Source organism: Oratosquilla oratoria, chromosome 43 (assembly GCF_046742065.1).
Source record: "Oratosquilla oratoria isolate Oo_2021 chromosome 43, ASM4674206v1, whole genome shotgun sequence".
NCBI classification, from domain to species: Eukaryota; Metazoa; Arthropoda; class Malacostraca; order Stomatopoda; family Squillidae; genus Oratosquilla; species Oratosquilla oratoria.
In genome coordinates, this window is record NC_134819.1 from 14,760,630 (window position 1) to 14,782,634 (window position 22,005).

Here is a 22,005-nt window from a genome sequence, read left to right on the forward strand (position 1 = left end):
TTTATCTTAATAAATTAATAAATGGAAACCAAGAAAAGAGGGAGGGAGGGGTGGTGAATGGTAGTGGAGTGGGTGGGAATGAAATGAGTAGGAGTTGAATTATGCCTTTTGACTTTGGCAACCTCCCTTGTAAGATTCGGACTCCTTGGTATATATATATACAACCACTCCTCGTTTAACGATGACAATTGGGACCAGCGCACCGTCGTTACCCGAATTGGTCGTTAAGCGAAAGTGTATACATATACGTACATGTACTGTATGTACAATGTCCAGCAATACCTGTATCTTTATTTACGTGTATTTTCCCTACTTTACACAGTAGATTAAAGCTTTATTTACTGTTTATTTACGGTGGTTAGGTCCCTGAAATTACCGTATATGACCAAATCCGGGGTATTTTTTTAGTTTCAACCATGGGCACAATATAGCAATAGAAAATTAATTATTAATTTTGTAAATTAAAATGTATCAACGTAATATGCAATTTTGTGGGCGGAAATGAAAGTAAAAAATACCATGCTACAAGAAAATATGCTAATGAACGAAGTCGGTAGCATAGGATCGGGACGCCATCTTGTCGTCTGCTAACGTCTCTCACGACAACGATGACGAGGACGAGCCGGATGACATTTAATTTGCAGGTAATGATTTATCAAACACAGGTTAGGTTAGACGAATTTATCATCCTTTCATTTCTTCGACATCGGCATCCATCATAACAAACATGGTGTACCATTCGTCCGACATGACTTCGTTACTTACGAAATTTGTTTTAGCACCTTTTTTTTTATTTCCGCTCACAAAATTGCATATTACGTTGATACATTATAATTTACAAAATTAATAATTAATTTTCTATTGCTATATTGCGCCCTTGGTTGAAACTAAAAATTTACCACTACCAGTATATATTGTACCCCAGGCAGTTTTCGCAGCTTGCAGGATGGTAATGTAGACCTAAGCTTCAGAACACTTTACCTCACAGCTAATATCCACCGTACAAGTTCATTTATAACATCATACAAATTTGCCTTAGCCAACTTAATTATCGTACACGACGTCGTAACTTTGGGAGATTTACGTTAAACGAATATTGGTCTGTCATAAAGCCCGTCGTTACTCCAAGTTGTCGTTAACCGAGTAGGTCGTTAAACGAGGAGTGGGTGTATATATATATATACAGTATATATATATATAATTTCTTTTTTGGGGGTGGGGGCTATCCCTTGTGTGTAGTTAGGGTTATACATATATATATATGTATATATTTTTTTTTTTCCCTCTTTGAATGAGTCCTTTGCTTGCTTTCTGTATGGGAAAAAAAGGCCTCTTGTACCTTCAGCCTTTAGATTTAGATCTTGGATCTACAAAGATTCACTGTAGATAAGAAAATGAGAATATGAAGAAAAAATATTAGGGTCTCACTTCTAACTCAACACTTTTACTTAATAGTAGGGCTCTTACCTCAAAAATTCATTCAAAGTGCCATCTGTTTAATACATACATACATACATATACCAAAGGCTTTTTTCCCCTTGCACGGGGGGTAGCCAAAACGAAGGCATAGAAATCACTCCCACCCATTTCATTTCCCATATATTCCACTCCCCTCCACCCTCCTCCCTCCCTCCTATCTTGGCACCTGCCATCTGTTTAATAATCAATAAAAAGAGGAGGGAGACAAAACTAATCACTATATGATTCACCTTGATTCTCTCAAACCGCAATGGAAATGAGTCATGGGAGACTTCCCTTCCCTGAATCCGGACCGCATCATATATGAGGTAACGTGGAAACTTCTGCCCTGTGTTAGGGTCTTTGTCAATCACCATTTCCTAGGAAAAAAAAAAAAAAAAAAAAAAAAAAAAAAGGGGGGGGGGGGGGAAGGAAAAAAAAAAAAGTCATCAAAATTCCTTACAGACAAAACTAACTCTGGTTTTATTTTTATCTCAAGCCTAAATTAGAAACTAATATTCTACTAACACCACAATTCTGCCAAATTTTCAAATGCAATAACATGCCAATATCAGGGTGTATCTTATGTGCCTGTGTACCTTATATGCCTAAAAATATGGTTTATATACAGTAAAACCTTGTTAACTCATGATAACTGGATTGCAACATTCTATGAGTTAGTTTCATCATGTTATCAGGTAAATTTCCCTTCACTCCCTCAAAATACTCAATATACAGTATAGTATAGCACATATGAATGTGCCCCAATAAAACAAATACTAAGATATGATAGGTCATTACTAGTAGGTCATTTGCATAGGTGAGCACTTGGGTATTATGCTCTGCATCTACTGTGGGATCACTTGTGAAGAGGTTGTTTAATGAAGCCAAAACTGGTCTATCACACTTCATTTACATTGGACCCTCCCTCCTCATCCCCTCACAAGTAAATAGAGAAGACAAGGGGAAATACCTTCAGGCCATGTCACTTTATCATCCATTCACAACCTATCCCCTGCCCTCTTCCTTCCTTGCTCAACAGACATTCCCCTTTTACACAAGGCCCCTTTTACCCCATCCATGTCATTCTTGGTCTTCCCCTCAAGTTCACTCCACCCACCTCTGCCTTCCACACTCTTTTTCTTTGTCTTTCTTAACTCATTCCTTCCATATGCCTTAACTATTCCAGTATTTTTTTATCAACCCTATGTGTGAGCTCCCTTTCAAGTATCACTTTCTGTCTCACCTCCTCATTTCTCCTTTCTGTCTTCCTTACATTTCAAGTTTGCCCCATAAAGTGCCATAGTCACAATCACTCCTTCATATAGTCTTCTCTTTGCCTCCATCCCTAGACACCTACTTCTCATGACACTTTTCAATCCAAGACATTTACTTACTTCTTTATTCTGTAATTAACCTCTAGCCCTACTCCTCCATTTCATTCTACATGTGATCTGAAATACTTCAAATTTATCCATTTCCTCTAGCCTCTCTCTGACTTACTGCTACTCTCAACCTTCCTCATCACCTTACTTTTATCCACATTTACTTTCACTTTTCCCACTCTATACCCATCAAGTATGTAAATGCATAAGGACAAGTATAGAAGCAGTGCAAAAACATAGCTTACCCCATCTAACAATGTGTCAGACATATGAAGTTGAAGATTCCGCTTCTGGCGGAATTCCACCTCTGGAACTTGGAAGATACTGTTGTCTCGGTCAGCAAAGTAGACCTCACTTCGTCCATCTATACAAGAATTAGTACAATGAGCCATGAGAAATGTAAAACAATTGACTACCACGGTACACACAAAAAAATAATTACACTTCAATGTAGTATCCACTCAAGTGATTAGGTTAGGTAATGAAGAACTCTGATTTAATTTCCAGATTCAATCATGAGGCACAGGTCTGAATTAATTTCTGTATTCATTCAGATCACTTAAACCAATTAGATATTCAAGAAGATTTAGATAAATTACAGCAATGGTCTGAAAAGTGGCTAATCAAATCTAATACAAGTAAATGCAAGGTAATGCACATAGGTAAAAATAACAGGAAGTATGATTACAAGTTATTTGGAAATTCATTAACAAAAGTGGATAGTGAAAAAGATCTCAACATAATTATCAGAACAATCTCAAATCATCCAAGCAGTGTATAGCCTCTGAGAAAGCAAACAAGATCTAGGACTGATTGCACGATCTTTTGCTTCAAAAGTCCATCACTCATTAACAAGCTATATAAATCGTAAGTTTGTCCACATTTGGAATATGCTGTTTCCGCATGGTCACCGAATCTCATTAAAGACATTGACAGATTGGAAAAATACAACGGCGAACCACAAAACTTATTTAAAATATCAAAAATAAATCATACGAAAATCTACTAAAACATATGAATCTGTTTTCCCTAAAGTGTAGACTTAGAAGTGACTTGATACAGGTCTTTAAGAATTGACACCAAAAGTGATCAAAATTTTCACACTGAATGAGAATCAGACAAGAAGCTATGGTCTCAAACTGTCCGGAAATAGACTTAATTTGGAAGTGAGCAGAAACAATTTGCCAACCATGTAGTTAATGAATGGAATAAACTTCCTGCAGAGGCAGTGCAATGTAGTTCAGTTCGAAGCTTTAACCCCTTCCATACGGTGCCGCATACGTAGGCGGCATGAGGAGCAAGTGGATATGCGAGGCTGCCATATCGGCGTCTTGATTATATTTATTGTAGTTGCCCCTGTGTAATGACATACTCTCTAAACTGTCTTCATTACATTTTCTATGGTTATCAAAATTCACGGGTGAAAGAGAGAACGATCGATATATGCGGTGACTATATTTTATGATGCGAGTATTATTACGACACATCGTACGTCTGGCAGCTAATGCTGCCCGCGAGATTTTGGCCCGTAGTGAAGAGGTTGTGTACTGCAGGTAAAATGGCATAACAGTTGTTTGAGTTTTATGTTGCTGGGGTAGTTATTTTGTCATGTTCAGTTAGTTGTGGCTAGCACCTGGACTCTGAAATAGGGTAGAAAGTCACTCTTTACACTCTCCCCCATACAACTCCCAGAACAGTGGGTGAGTGGTTTGAAGTGAAGGTGTAATTGTCACCATGGCTGTTCAATGTGTAGATGGATGGGGGCAATACAGGAGGTAAATGTAAAGGTGATGGGCAGAGGATAGGAGATGGGTAGTGAGAGTGGAGGGAAATGGGAGTTGAGCTAGTTGTTTGATGACAATGCACTTGTGGTTGGACTAGAGGAGGATCTTGGGGTAGCTAATGATGTAGCATGTGAAGATATGTGATAAAAAGATAAAAGTAAATGTGGTTAAAAGGTGTTGAGATGTACAAGGGGTGAGGGAAGCAGTGGGTTGGAGGTAATTCTTAATGGCAAGACTCCTGAAGAAGTGGATATTTTTAAGTATTAGGGGCACATGGAGTAAGGAAAGGAATGGTGCTAGAGATAAGCTGTACAGTGAAGGATGCAAGTAAATGTCATGGGGGAATGAAAAGTGTCATGAGCAATGGGTATCTACGGATGAGGCAAAGTGAAGATTGTATGAAGGAGTGATTGTGCCTATAAGACTGTATGGGGGTAGATTTGGAATGTAAGGGAGGCAGAAAGGAGAAATTTCAATGTGTTTGAGATGAAATGTTTGATAAGTATGGTGGTTACAAGGACAAACAGAATGAGAAATGAAGAGGTGAGGTAGAGAGCAGGGTTGGAGAGGGAGCTCACAGAAAGGGTTGATAAATGAATATTGGAATGGTTTAGGTATAAGGAAAGAATGAATACTTGGAAAAAAAAAAAAAAAAGGTAGAGGTGGGATGAATGGATTGGGTGAAGCCTTAGGTAAAAGACAAATGTCTGTTGAGCCTAGGAAGGAGAAGGCAAGAGTGGAGAATTGTTGTGAATCGATGATAAACTGACATGGCTCAAAGATATTTCTCCTTGACTTCTCTATATGCTCATGAGGGGACAAGAAGGGAGGGTTGCAATGTCAATGAAGCAGTGGGGGTAAACCAACTTTGGCTTTTATGCCCTGCTGTGGATGTACTCTGGCTTGCTGAATTGCCTCTGAACCAGGGAGTGGGTGAGGGATGAGGACAGGCCTTCATCCACAAGGTAATTGGAGATTTTTTGAAATAGAAAGCAAAGAGCTCTGGAAGGGTATGGGATGGGTGGTGGGTACATGCCTTGACTGGCTACCACCCTTGTGAAGGGGAAGAAGCATTTTGGTATGTGAGATTTATATATGAAAATATATTGATGTTAAATTCTGGTTCTAGGGTTGGGAAATCACTTATAAAGCGATTGATTATCATATGTGAGAACAGTGCACCCTGGAGTATTTTATATATTTTTTTCTATTCCTGAGATATGGATATATCTTGGCTTACTCTGCAATGTCATCCTACATTGAAACTGGTTAACCACTTATTGTTATTGTTATGTCTGTTTCAATCCTCATAAGCTTATTTCTTTTCTTTCACCACCATCTTTACTTCTTTATTCAACCATCTGCAGTCTCTACTTCTGTTTCCTACCATCCTCATCACATATACCATCTTTGTGCACCATCACTTCCTCTTGATATATATAAATTCTTTTACTCCTGTTTCATTTTCATTTTTTACTACCTCCCAAACTTCTCTCAGCTTCTAACGGTATTCTTTCTCCAATTATGACAAAAGAAACAATATAGAATTAATATACAGGGTGTTTGGGATATATATATACCAAAGGCTTTTCTCCGCTTATAAGGGAGGTAGCGAAAAAACAAAGGCATAAACCACTCCCACCCATTCCATCCCCAACATACTCCACTCCCCTCTACCCTCTTCCCCTCCCTCTTAACTTGGCACCTCCTGGATGATGGGTCATCCCTGCATCTTGCCCACTGCCCTGGGTCAGAAGCAGTGTCGTAAGACACAGCAAATCCACAGCAAAGCTGCTTCATTAAATTGGTGACCCTCCTCTCTGTCCCCTCATGCAGAAAAGGAGAAGATGGGGAGAAATCCCTTAGGGCTGCATCAATTTATTTCTCATACATACTCCCTCACCTCCCTATCGCCCACCCACTCCACCTCATGCATCACAGCATTATCCATACACAACCATTCTCCATTCACCCCTATCTTCTGTCTTCTGTCCTTCCTCAAGAGAGTCCCCTCTTTCCCAAAGCCACTTTTACCACATCCATCCATTTCATCCTAGGTTGACCCCTCATGTTCACTCCTTCTACACCTCTTTTATTAGTCTTTCTTCACTCATTCTTTCCATGTGTCCAATCCATCCCAATACTCTTTCATCAACCCTATCTCCCAACTCCCTTTCCACCCCTGCTCTCCTTCTCACCTCAGAAAGAGACCTTGGAGTAATAATCAGCAAAGACATGACACCAAATAAACATGTCAACAAAGTAGTCAGAGAAACCTTCAACCTATTAAGGTCAATGAAAGTGGCATTTGACTATTTGGATGAAGAAATTATTAAAAAAATGTTAGTTACATTAATTAGACCAAAACTGGAATACGCAGCAACACTATGGACACCCAGTACTAAATAGAATATAAGGTAATTAGAAAGATTACAGAGAGCAATGACAAAGATGGCACCTGCTCTTTCCAAATTAACATACAAACCAAGATTGTCGAAATTGGAACTACCAACACTGGAGCAGAGAAGAGAAAGAGATGATCTATTGACTATCTATAGAATCATGAAAGGAATGGAAATCCTTGATAGGAATGATTTACTAAAAATGACAATGGAAAAACAAGAGGTCATGAAAAGAAACTCAAAAAGGATTACTATAGAAGAGATCGGAAAAAGAATAGCTTCCCACACAGAGTGCTGGATATCTGGAATAACTTAGATAAAGAAACAGTGTATGCAAATACTATTCAAGATCTTAAGAAAAAAAATTGATGCTGAAAGATACAAAGACAGGTCACCACAAGCATAGCTCCCTTCCCATATAATACAACTAGGTAAATACATTCAAATTCCTTCTCTCTTCCTCTCTTATGTTCCATGTTTATGCCCCATACAGTGCTGTCAGCACAATCACTCCATACAATTTCCTCTTAGCATCCATTTCTAAATGTCTGTCTCTCATTACACTTTTTAATCCACCAAGGCATTTACTTGCTTCTCTCAATCTACATTCTACCTCCACCCCCACTCCTCCCTTTCCTGTCACATTCATACCCAAGTATCTAAAACTATCCACTTCATCCAATCTCCCTTAATACTCACTTCTAAGCTGCTGCCACTTTTTCCCCTTGTACATCTCACCTTATTTTTACCCACATTTATTTTCAACTTCCTTCTTTTGCACACCTTCCAAAACTCTGTCACTAACTTCCTCAATCCCTCCTCTGACCCTGCTACAAGCACAGTGTCATCAGCAAACAACTGGTTTATCTCCCACTTTTCTCCATTTTCTTTAACCATCTCCGATCCCTGACCCACTACCCTTACATTTACATTTTGCACCGCCCCATCCATGTATAAACTGAACAGCCAGGGTGACATAACACATCCCTGAATAAGTTCCACCTTTACCTCAAAGCACTCACTCTTTCCATTTCTAATCCTAACACAAGCTCTACTACTTTCGTTAAAAGTCTTGACTGCTCTTAACAGCTTAACAGTTTGGAATAAATTTGATCATTTTTTGATCTTCTGTCATCTCAGAACCATTTGAAGGTTTTAATAGTGGTGAAGTGCAATGGATAGGTGATTCTGTTTACTATTGGTGGGTGTGAGAGCTAGTGAGCATGGACAACTGGAAAGCACTACAAAGTCCCACACTTCATGAAGACCAAGTTCCCTCAAACTGTATTTACCTAGTCGTATTTTACAGGAAGGGGAGCTACACTTGTGGTGTCCTGCCTTTGTATCTCACAGTGTCTAGTTTGTTCTTAAATTCATGGATGGTTTTTGCACACACTACTATATTGTCTAGCTTGTTCCAAGTGTCTTTGGGTGTGTTCCCAGCAAAGGCCACATCATGCCTCCCCACATCTTTGAAGAGGGACTCAGACTCACTTCAGATGGCTATATTGAGTTGCTGTCCACTGGTGTCAAGTGCTGGGTGAAGAGGGTGGCTGTGGGAAATATGTGTGGCAGCAGGACTCAGCTTCGTGTCACACCTCTGGGAAAACCCAGAAGTGGCTGTCTGAGAACTTCTATGACTTCATCAGTCCCAACATCTGGCCCCCCAACTCACCTGATTATAACCCCATGGACTATTATGTATGGGAAGCAGTTGAAAAAGACACCAATTATACCACCTCAACACCAAGGACAAGCTGATTGCCAGGATCAAATTGCTATTCAGATGTTTCTTGAAGGACACTGTGAAGGCCGCATGTTCCAGGTTCAGGTCCTGCCTAGTGGCTGTGAAGGCTCAGGGCGGCTTCTTTGAGAAAGCTATATTTAGCAAAAGATTCTCTAAGCGATGCACTTTGAATTTCAAGAATACATCAATTTTTTTCTTTCCTTTCTGAAAGTGTCAAATTTATCCTGAACACCCTGTACCTGGTCTTTGCAAAGGCTTTTAATACCATCCTGCACAAAAGACTACTTGCTAAATTAGCTTCACATGGAATAAGTGGTAGCCTATTAAGCTGGATTAGTAATTGGTTAAATGATTGTAGTCATTCTAATAGGCAAAACTTCTTGATGATAAAATGTTACAAGTGCTTCAGGGTTCCCTTCTTGGGCCATTTCTATTCATATATACATACATATACCAAAGGCTCTTTCCCCCTTACAAGGGATGTATAAAAAAAAAAAAAAAAAAAAAAAAAAAAAAAATCCACTCCCACCCATTCCATTCTCACATACTCCACTTCCACCCATTTCATCCCCATACACTCCACTCCCACCCATTCCATCCCCACATACTCCACTCCCATCCACCCCCCTCCCTCCCTCTTATCTTGGCTCCTCCTGGATGATGGGTCATCCCTGTATCTTGCCCATTGCCCTGGATCAGAAGCAGTGTCACTAAACGTAACACATCCATAGCAAGGCCGCTTCATTAATTGGCAACCCCCTCTCCATCCCCTCATGCAGAAATAGAGATGGGGGAGAAATCCCTTAGGGCTGCATCAATTTATTTTTCATACATACTCCCTCACCCCCTCATCCTCCACCCACTCCCATGCATCACGGCATCATCCATACACAACTATTCTCCATTCACCCCCATCTTCTGTCTTCTCCAGGCCTTCCTCAAGAGACAGTCCCCTCATTCCCAATGCCCCTTTTACCCCATCCATCCATCTCATCCTTGGTTGCCTCCTCATGTTCACTCCTTCCACCTCTGCCTTCCACACCTCTTTTATTAGTCTTTCTTCACTCATTCTTTCCATGTGTCCAAACCATCCAATACTCTTTCATCAACCCTCTCTCCCAACTCCCTTTCCACCACTCTCCTCATCTCCTTGTTTCTCACTCTATCCAGCCTAGTAACCCCTATCATACTTCTCAGACACCTCATCTCAGACACATTCAAACTCCTCTCTTATGTTCTATGTTTCTGCCCCATACAGTGCTGTTGGCACAATCAATCTCCTCTTAGTATCTACAGGTATTTCCAAATGTCTGTTTCTCAATCTACATTCTACCTCCACCTCCACTCCCTTTCCTGTCACATTCGCATCTTCTACTTCTACTTCCTCCAGTCTCTCTCCCTTAACCCCTTGAGTACCGGATGTGTGTTTTGTGACACCTGCGTGTCACGGTTGAGTGCACCCGCCAGGAACCGAGCATGCTCCCCTTGACACGCACGTGTCACAGTTATAAGCTGTGTGTATTGAGGGCTCTCAAGGCCTCGGTTTCTGGGTTATTTCTACCCACGTGGTGGCAAGTGTCTGTGTTTACAAACATAAGACTCCAGCCATTCGTGGGACGGTTTGAAACGTTTGTTTACGTAAGGTTGATGGGTCGGTAACGAAGGGGTTAATACTTCCAATCTGCTGCCACTTTCTCCCCTTGTACATCTCACCTTACTTTTACCCACATTTATCTTTAACTTTCTCTTTTTGCAGACCTTCCGAAACTGTCACTAACTTCCTCAATCCCTCCTCTGATCCTGCTACAGGCGTGTCATCAGCAAACAACAACTGAATTATCTCCTGCTTTTCTCCTTTTTCTTTAACCATCTCCAATCCCCGACCCATTACCCTTGTGTTTACCTCTTGCACCACCCCATCCATGTATAAACTGAACAGCTAAGGCAACATAACACATCCATGATGAAGTCCCACCTTTAACTCAAACCACTCACTCTCTCCATTTTGGATTTTAACACAAGCTCTACTACTCTCTTAAAAGCTCTTGAATGCTCTTAAAAGCTTTCCTCCAATCTATATCTGCAGTACCTCCACAGTGCCTTCCTATCTACCCTGTCATAAGCCTTTTCCAAATTCACAAGGGCCCAAAAAAATCATCCTTACCTTTTCCTAAAGCATATCTGCCTTAACACAAAAATCTGATCCACGCAACCCCTACCTGTCCTAAACCCACACTGTTCCTCACCAATTACTCCCTCTGTTGATCTCCTAATCCTCTCAATCAAGACCATTTCATAAGCCTTCCCAACTATACTTAATAAACTGATCACTCTCACACTACTACACCCACACAAGAATCCAAAGAGTAGCTACAAAAATGGCACCTGCACTTGCAAACCTATCATACGAGGAGAGATTGGCTAAACTGGAGTTACCGACACTGGAGCAAAGAAGAGAGGTGACCTATTGACCATCTACAGAATCATGAAAGGCACAGAGATACTTGATAGAGAGGACTTACTTTACTGGGACAAGAGAAACACAAGAGGACATGGAAAGAAAATAAAAAAACATAGCTATAGAAGAGAACTGAAGAAAAACAGTTTTCCACATAGAGTTTTGGACACTTGGAACAAACTGGATAATGAAATAGTACGAGCAAAAACCATTCATGAGTTTAAAAGCAAACTAGACACTGCGAGATACAATGGCGGGACACCACGAGCATAGCTCCCCTTCCCGCAAAATACAACTAGGTAAATAGACATAGATGGATTCACAGTGAAGATTGGAGCTCCGAAAAAGAAGGGAAATTTTTGTGGATCTCAATGTCTAGGAAGTACCTTTTTGTATCTATAGGGAAGGGGAAAGCTCGTGGTGTAGTGGGAAGGTGATGAAAAAGGAGAAGGGGAGAAATTACCGAGGGAAATGGAAAGAAATGAGGAAGGAGAGGACTTGGTCCAAGCAGGCAGATGCCATGTCAACAAATGCGGCCCGGAGGATTTTGGAGATGAAGAAGGGATTAACAAAAATGTAAAGATTAGAAATATAGGTAAGAGCAGCACAATGGAAGGTGAAGATAATAATTTCCATGGATTTAATTAGGGGGAGGAATAGTTATAATGGGTGACTTTAATTGTAAAGAAGTCTGCTGGGAAGAGATGACAGTATAGGGTGGAGATGACTCATGGGAAAATGTACTACTTGATATGATTATTGACCATACAATGATGCAATGGATTCAAGAGAACACTAGGTGTAGAAATGAAGAACCATTGAGACGGGACCTGATAATCACATCAGAACCTGATATAGTGGAAAAGATTGAATATAAGACACCAATAAGTAAAAGTGACCACATATTGGTTGAAATGGAACTAAATGAGGAAAAATACATAAAAAGAAATGAACAATATTGAAAAGGAAGATTAGTAGTAGTATCGTATGGCTTTCTTACACCTCCAACTTTGTATTTGCTAGCCAGTCTATGAATGTTTGATTTGCTTCATAGATAGTCTGGTAACCCCCTGGCACTGCTGTGATTGGGCAGTGCAGTACGAGATGGTCTGTATCTTGGGGCGAATTATGACAAGATGGGCACATTGGGGAGTCTTTGTAGCCCCAGCGATGCAGGTTAACGGCTGTTTTGCCTTGTTGTGATATGAGCCTGTTGGCTTGTGTCCATTCTCTTCTGGTTAGGTTGGAAAATCCAGGAAGATTGATGTATGAAAAAACAAATTTTGATAAAATAAGAGAATTCTTTCAAAAAGAAGACTGGGAAAGAATATACAAAGAGGAAACAACAGTGGAAGAGATATGGAATATTTTGACAAGAATTTGTAAAGGAGTGGAAAAGTATGTCCCAAGACAAAAGCAAGAAAAAGAATATGTAAAGTGCTGGTACAACAAAAGTTGTAGGGAGTTAAAAGACAAAAGAGATAAAGCTTGGACAAAATGGAAAAATACATAAGACCTGAAAAATTAAAAATATATACTAGTTATAGAAATGAATATGTACAAGTATGCAGAAAAGAACAAAGAAAATATGAAAAAGATGTCATAGAAAAATGTAAAGATCAACCAAAACTATTTTACAGATTTGTAAATAACAAAGTGAAAAAACAAGATTTAGAGAAACTACGAAAAGGAGGAGTTGAATACACAGAGGAAATAGATGTGGCAGAAATTATGAACAAGCATTTTAAATCAGTGTTTACAAGGGGGAACATACAACCTAGTGATATCGAATGGGAGGAGAAAGTCCCTCCTATGAAAGAAATAGAAGTAACAAGGAATGAAATAATGAAACACTTGAGTAATCTTGATGTCAGAGAATAGCATGGACCACATGAAATAGCAAACTGGATTTTGAGAGAATGCAGGAATGAACTGGCAGGCAAAATACATAGCCTAATAAACAGTTCATTGAAAGAAGGAAAAGTTACAAAAGATTGGAGAAGAGCAAATATAGTACCTATATATAAAGGGGGAAACAAAGAAGACCCTACAAACTATAGACCAATCTCTCTAACAAGCACAATAGCAAAAATTTGTGAAAGAATGTTCAAAAGTAGATGGGTAAGGCATCTAGAAAAAAACAACATACTAATTCCAAGGCAATTTGGATTCAGACAAGGACGATCATGCGTCACAAACTTAATATGGTTCTATTCAAGGCTAATAGATATAATACAAGAAAGAGATGGATGGGTTGATTGTGCATTTCTAGATCTGAAAAATGCTTTTGACAAGGTGCCACATAAGAAGTTGCTTAAGAGATTAGAAACTGAAGGAGGAATACAGGGCAAACCGCTGAAATGGATGGAAGACTTTTAGCAAGAAAGAAAAATGAGAGTGGTGATAAGAGACGAACACTCTAATTGGGATGAAGTGATAAGTGATGTTCCACAAGGAACAGTTCTGGCCCCAATAATGTTTGCTATATATACAGTCACTATCCAAGTTACGACGTATGCGAATTACAACCACCCGTACTTACGACCACATCTAGCAGATGCCTATTATGAGTTTACTGTACATGTCTGGCAGCACAGCGCATAAGATAGTTGTGGCAACCAGCATCGCATACGGCAGTTATGGCAGAGATGGAAAAGTTGCTATACACGTGGTTGGAAGATAATAGGCAAAGAAATGTGAGAGTGATGTTGCAAGCAGTGCAAAGTAAGGCTACAAGTTAATTTCACATGTTGAAAGAACGTGCTGGTGAAGAATACACTTCACATGAGTTCATAGTGAGTGCTGGGTGGTTTTGCTGCTTTCGAGAGTGTTACCAGGTTCACCACATGTTGTCGAAAGGTGAGGCTGCTAGCAGTGATGCGCCTGCAGCTAAGGCATTTGTGGAAGAGTTTGATAAATTATGGATGAAGGATATTTACGTACTTACGACCACGTCTAGCTGATGCCTATTATGAGTTTACTAATACGAATACACTATAATAAGTATTTTCTTTCTCTAACTTACCATATCATATTAACAACTAAGCAACTGAAAACAATACTGTATACAACTGTAGGAGAGAGGTCCTGGAGCTGCAACGTCTACGTCGTGGGACCACCCCCCAACCCCAAGAGTTGGGGGCCAATCAGCAGCAACCACCCCTGGCCATCAGCTCTACGCAGATGGCACCGATCCCCAAGGAGGAGCTACGCCTACCTGGGGGAGTACCACAATCCTTTTTTTCCAACACACAATGTTACGTTTTTTCTGCACTGAGGGGTCATTTTCCGGCGATCACCCCTCTTCTTCTACTTTTAGCCGGAGATGTAGAGAGCAATCCTGGGCCCACCACAAAATACACATGCCCAACATGCTCTAAACCCATTACTTCGAGCAGACAGACAAAGGGCTCAGTTCAGTGCAATATGTGCAAAAACTGGGCCCACCTCACTTGTACAACACTTGCTGACACAAACCAATACACAAACACTTGGACATGTTCTACCTGCCCTCCAGTAACCCCAATCCCACCTCCCCAACCACAGCCAACACCCTTACCCACTCCCAATTTCCCTTTGCCCTTACCCCCGATTAGTACTCCCCATCCTTTGTCCCCGATCTCTCCTTTCCCCCCCTCTGACCCAGATCCTACACCTTCCCCACTACCACCCCAACCTCAACCCCAAACGGCAACATACAACACATACAAAACACACAACATCAACATATTACAACACAACATTGACGGTATTAACACTAAAAAACATGAACTTGAACACTTTCTTAAACAACACAACATACACATTGCAATTTTACAAGAAACAAAATTAAGACACTCACACAAAACACCATCATTTCATAATTACACCACCATCAGACAAGACCGGACTGACGGCAATGGCGGTGGACTCATCACCCTGATCCACCATTCCATCTGTTTTGTGGACACAAGTGCCACAACCAAAATTCTCCTCCCTACCACAGATAACACAACAGAAACCCAATCCATTCGTATCCGCACAGGCAACAATTCAACACTAACAATAGTTAACATGTACATTCCCCCCCAATCATCCCCCACAGTTCCAAACACCTTCAGACCTCAACTCAGCCAACTAACCTCAATCCCCAACCTGATCATGGGTGGTGACTTCAACGCCAAGTCGTCTGCCTGGTTTGTTGACAACCCTGACACAGACAGAGGGCTTGATATACAGACTCAATTCGACTCATTGACTATCATGAACAACACCCATAATCATACACATATCCCATACCAAGCCCTCTACACTCCCTCCTCTCCTGATATCACCTTTTGCTCCCCCTGCCTAACCCCAACAACATCATGGAGAGTGGTCGGAGCCCTTGGCTCTGACCACCTTCCAATCATCATCACCACCAAAACAAGATGCACCCCAGCTGGCCACAGACACACTTACACCAATTACAAGAGAGCTAACTGGGAAGCCTTTACTGAGGAGACAGAACAACATTTTGAAACACTTAACAGTACACCAATCACAAACATAAACAATGCTGTGCACGCTTTTAATACAATCATACAAAACGCAGACAAGAGATACATCCCTAGAGGCAACAGAAAATCACACAACCCCAACTTCACACCAGAAATCCAAGGCCTCATCAGACAACGTGACACACTTAAACACGATACCCCCACACCTATCCCTCAAAACATAGCAGACCAAATACAAACACTAAACACTGTGATTGCCAATAAAATACATGAACAAAAAACACAAAATTGGCAAAACTTTATCAATACACTTGATCACAAAACAAACACCAGCAAATTGTACAAAACACTCAACAGCATCACACTATCCAACACTAACACTACACGCTCTCACGCAGCAATAATCACAACAACAGATAATCTACCCTCAAACAGACAACAAGCAAACGCACTCGTACGTCATTTTGCACAGACGAGCCATCTTACATCTCACCCTGACGACCGACGCACCATTCGACGTAAGAAAGACTTCCCCACAGACTCAGACTATACACCCTTCATAGACAGTCAGACAAAGCTCATAATGCATAATCTCAAGCACTCATCTGCCTGTGGCCCTGATAACATAAGCAACATCCACCTAAAACACATTGGACCACAAGGTATACACGCACTCACAAACATTGCAAACTACAGCTATTCACACAACACTATACCCGACATCTGGAAGCATGGTAAAATAATCACCATTCCAAAACCGAACAAAGACCCAACAATCCCAACATCGCACCGCCCAATCACACTTCTCTGCACCCCCTCTAAAGTCATTGAACGCCTAATACTTAAACTTGTCACACCATATATTCCCCTTGCTGACTCACAACACGGTTTTAGGCCACTACACTCCACAAACACTCTTCTGACAAACCTCACACAAAGAATTTTAGATGGCATCAATTCAGATAGGCCCCACCACAGAACACTTCTTATAACATTGGACATTAGTAAAGCTTTTGATGCTATCCCCCGCCACAACCTAACAAATAAAATATATAACACAGACATGCACAATAACACCAAAAGATGGCTGGCCAATTATCTGGCAGGCAGGAATGCTCATGTGTCATATAATGGCCAATCATCGCACATCAGAAACATTAAGAACGGAGTACCACAGGGCTCAGTTCTATCCCCCACATTATTTAATCTATACATGCATGACTTACCCACGCCAGACACCTCAGAAATACAAATCTCTTCCTACGCAGACGACATAACAATCACATGCACACATCGTAACACAGACAAAGCTGCAGAAATAATCCAGCCTTACCTTGACACACTCAACACATGGTTCATCACAAACAGACTCAAAATAGCTCAAACCAAATCTACAGCAACACTTCTCACCAACTGGACAAAAGAACACAAATACATACCTCATCTCTACATCAACAACACTCTAATACCACACACAAACACACCGAAAATTCTTGGTGTAACATACGATACATCCATGTCTTTCAAACAACACCTCACAAACATAAAAAACAAATGCACACCTAGACTTAACGCACTTAAGTCAATCACTGGAACAACATTTGGACAAAACAAAGAAACTAATATAACAATATACAAACAATGCATACGCTCAGTGATGAATTATGCGAGTCCTGCATGGGCTCCTAATCTCAGTGAGACACACCACAACACCCTTCAAATCATACAAAACAAAGCCCTAAAAACAATTACAGGCTGCACAAATACATCACCTACAGACCATTTACACCATGAAACAAAAGTCCTCAAAGTCAAGGACCACCTCGACATGAGAGGCACACAAACACTTGCTGCAGCCACCACAAACACATCACACCCGCTACACTACATAGCAGAACACCCACACACACCAAGAAACATTAAAACTACACCCAAAGACCTTTATTACGCACAGATACTCTCTTCTCTTCCTCCACAACCACCAAATACCAGCCTCCGGAAACATATTCATAATCATATCACTCACCGCTCCATTAACACACTGAAAGACAACACACTGCTGCATGCCAGACCCCCTGATATCCACCCTTCTGAATCCTCTCTCCCACGAAAGGACAGAGTCCACTTGGCCAGACTGCGATGCGGTCACCACCCAGCACTTCTAAGCTACCAGAAGAGGCTGGACGACCGTGTTGTGAACAGCTGCCCAGGATGTAACACTTCACCCCATACCATACAACACATAATGGAAGACTGCATTATACACAATCATGCACGCAAACAACACAACATACACTCTATAAAGGATTTGTGGGAAAACCCAGTTTCGGCTGTGGCCTTCCTTGGGGAGACGGGACTGCTCGGACAGACAGTCTAGGGAACGACAACAACAACAACTGTAGGAGAGAAGCCAAACGCAGAGTATGGGATCCAATGTATTTAACATTTCACCCACCAGGGCTTCTTCAGAAATAACATAGTGGATAAACATCTGACTCCTTATATAACCTGAGCTTGCGGGGAGAAACGAACATGAAACTGGTGTAAAAAAAAAAAAAAAAAGAAAAAAAAAGAAGAAAAAAAAAAAAAGAAAAAAAAAAAAGAAGGTAGAGACTGAACAACTTCACACCAGGCTTAATGACCCCCTTATGGGTCGATAGCCTTAAAAAAGTCCACTATGTTATTTCGGGAGAAGCCCTGCTGGGTGCAACGTTAAATACATTGGATCCCATACTCTGCGTTTGGCTTCTCTCCTACAGTGCTGTTGCAGTCGTTGCTGTACCTATATCTCACACTTAGAATGGATTGAAATGGATGAGAGAAATAGATCTTAAAATTCACATATATTTAGAGTACATACAACAGTTGAAGAATTAAGAAAAAATTATTAAAAGGAAACTACAATTTAAAAAACTTAAAAATGGTAAGCAAGGTTATATTTAATACGTGTGTGTGTGTGTGTGTATATACAGGTATAGTATATACATACAGTACCTACATACGTATATATACTGAAATACAGTACAGTATTAAAACATTAAAAAAAAAAAATAGAAAAAATTATCAAAATTAAACTAAAAAGCATTGATAAATAAACAGTAAACAGCTTGTATTTAATAGTATTCAATAGAAAGTTACTTAAAAACGCAACAGATTGCTATCATGTATCCTAGAGTAGAACCCTCGTGTCGGCCATTTTGAATAGGATCCGACTTACGACCAATCCGACTTATGACTGGTTGGTCGGAACCTATCTAGGTCGTAACTCGGATAGTGGCTGTATATATATATATCAATCAATGAAATCAGCCATCCTGAGTCCACTGCTGAACAAAGGCCTCCTTCATAACATTCCATGATTCACATGACTGCGCCAACATCTGCCATGTAACTCCTGCAAACTTCTCTATCTTGTCTCTCCACCTGTCTGGTCTCCCTCTTCCATGTCTCCTATCTCGCAGCATCCACTCAGTAACATACTTGCTCCATTGCTCATCAGTCATTTGCACTAACTTAACCTGCCCAACTCCACTTCCTCTCTTTTACTGCCTCCAAAATATCTTTCACTCTAGTCTGCTCTCATCCAACTTGCTCTCTTTCGATCTCTGTGTTATTCTCATCATTGATCTCTCCATTCTCCTTTGTACAGTCCTTAGTTTTGTTTCCATCACCTTCGTTAGTTTCCAAGTCACACCTGTTGATTATTGCTGGCAGAATGCATTGATTGTAAATCTCTTTACTTTGAACTTTCATGTTAAACATTACTTTGGTTTTACTTTTATTCATTTTAAAACCTATTTTGAGACTTTCTTTGTTCAGATCACTAAGCATATCTTGCAAGTCCTCTGCCTTCTCTGAAATAAGAATAATGTCATCTGCAAATCTTAGGCGGTTCAAATATTCGCCATTAATCTTCAAACCTTTCTCTTCCCAACTTAACCTTCTGAAAATCTCTTCCAAACAAGCTGTGAATAATTTGGGTGAAATGGTATCACCTTGCCATACTCCTTTCCCGATCTTGATCTTTTCTGTATCTTTATGTGGTTGAATTATAGTGGAACCTTTCACATAAATCTTTTCTAAAACCCTTACAATCTGTTCATTTGTACCCTGCTTGCATAACCAGCTATTTGTTCTACAAGTCAAAGGCCTTCTCATAATCTACAAAAGCTAAACACAGAGGTATACAGTATTGTATTCAGTCGTTTTCTCGATTAGTTGATTCATCACCTGCAAATGGTCTAGAGTCAAATATCTGCTCCTAAACCCTGCCTATTCTCTTGGTTGGTTTCCACCTAAAACTTGACTTAGTCTATTTGTAAGGATCTTGGAGAATACTTTATATACATTTGACAACAAGCTAATCAGTCGATAGTTACTAAGGTCCTTCTGGTCTCCTTTTTTATGAAGCAAAATCACTATAGCCAGTGGCGTAGCTAGGCAGGGGGGGTCCACCCCTGGCAGCACTTTTAAGGGGGCGGCACTGTGGGGTCTGCTGTAGGCTATAAACCTGTATAGTGTATCGAAATAATAGTGGTTTTAATGTTGGGAAACTACTCACAGTTGAAGGACCTTTTCGACTTCAAGTAACTTAAACCTTGATATGTGTATTTAAGCAATTTTCTGACATAAAAGGTTTATTATCTGGTCCCTTATTTCTTTTTGTTTCACAATTATTTCTTCAATTGGGGGGGGATCTTTCTATCCTTCATCCCAATTTTGTGCATTTTCAATTGTGAATACAGATTTAAAATATGCGCGTATTTACCTAGTTGTATTTTACAGAGTTATGCTCGTAGTGACCCATTCTTGTATCTCTCCACATCCAGTTTATTCTTAAAATCTTGTATATCTTCGAAACTCTTAGGGAGGAAGGGGCCTTCCATGATAGAGCCGGATGGAGGAACATGCTGGAACCACTATCAGGCATAACACCTACTACTAGGAGCTGAAGTAAGAAGTAAGAAGTTTTGGCACTCACTGTTTCTCCATTTAGTTTGTTCCAGACTCATGTGGGAAGCTATTCTTTTTCAGGTCTCTTCTGTAACTGTCCTTCTTTAGCTTCTTTTCGTGTCCTCTTCTCTTCTGTCCCATTTTAATAAGTCGTCTCTATCGAGAATTTCCATCCCTTTCATAATTCTGTAAATGGTCATCAAATCACCTCTTTCTCTTCTCTGTTCCAGTGTTGATAGATGTAATTTCTCCAATCTTTGTTTGATGTCAAATCTGATAGTGTAGGTACCATTTTTGTCACTGCTCTTTGGATTCCTTCTAATTTTCTTATGTTCTTTTTTGTGCTAGGTGCCCATTGTGTTGCAGCATATTCTAGTTTAGGTCATATTAGTGTAACCACTATTTTCTTAACCCTTTCTTCATCCATGTAGTCGAGGGCCACTTTCATTGATCTTAATAAGTTAAAAGTCTCTCCAAATAATCTATTGACATGTTTATCAGGTGTCAAGTCACTTGAGATAATTATTACTAGGTCCCTTTCTGAATCAACTTTTTTTGACTTCCTTGTTTCCAATTTTATATTGACCCAATATTCTATTTTTGCTTTTTCCAAATTCCATTATGCTACATTTCTTAATGTTAAAGTTCATTTCACATCTCTTACTCCATTCCCATATTTTGTCCAGGTCTTCCTGTAGCGATCTGCAATCTTCTTCTGTGCTTACTCTTTTGAGTAATTTGACATCATCAGCAAAGAAATTCATGTAACAATTCACTCCCTCATCCATATCATTTATATATATGGCAAACATTAAAAGAGCCAATACAGAGCCTTGCAGAACACCACTTATCACATCTTTCCAGTTCGAATTTTTGTCTCTAAGTACTAATTTAATTTTTCTCCCACTTCAAGAAATCCTTCATCCATTCCAGTGGCTTACCTTGTATTCCTCCTCCTATTATTTGAAATTTTCTTATTAATTTTCTGTGTGGTACTTTGTCAAATGCCTTCTGCAAGTCCAAGAAGGCGTAATCTGCCCAGCCATCTCTTTCTTGTATTATCTCAATTAATCTCGAGTAAAAGCATATTAAGTTTGTGGTACATGATCTTCCACTTCTAAAGCCAAATTGTTTAGGGTTTACTATTTTATTTTCTTCCAAGTGTTTGGTCCATTTGTTTGATAACTTTTTTGCATATTTTTGCTACTGTGCTTGTAAGAGATACTGGTCTGAAGTTATTAGGACCTTCTTCGTTTCCTCCTTTATATATTGGTACTATGTTTGCATCTTTCCAATCTTGCAGTACCTTTCCTTCTTTGAGTGAAAAGTCTATTATCTTG

At 40.0% G+C, this 22,005-nt stretch overlaps 1 protein-coding gene across 5 annotated transcripts in view; it reads right to left on the reverse strand.

The window, feature by feature from the left end:
• Positions 1-22,005, reverse strand: part of LOC143022079 (mRNA-capping enzyme-like) — a 268,589-nt gene that overhangs the window by 93,655 nt on the left and 152,929 nt on the right. For 4 of the 5 annotated variants that reach the window (XM_076180040.1, XM_076180036.1, XM_076180037.1 and 1 more), the window contains exons 8-9: positions 3,089-3,207; positions 1,710-1,838 (exon numbers count right to left, since the gene is read on the reverse strand). In XM_076180040.1, the coding sequence (XP_076036155.1) occupies positions 1,710-1,838; positions 3,089-3,207 (248 nt within the window). The remainder of the gene's footprint in view (positions 1-1,709; positions 1,839-3,088; positions 3,208-22,005) is intronic. The other variant, XM_076180038.1, reaches the window with a different exon arrangement.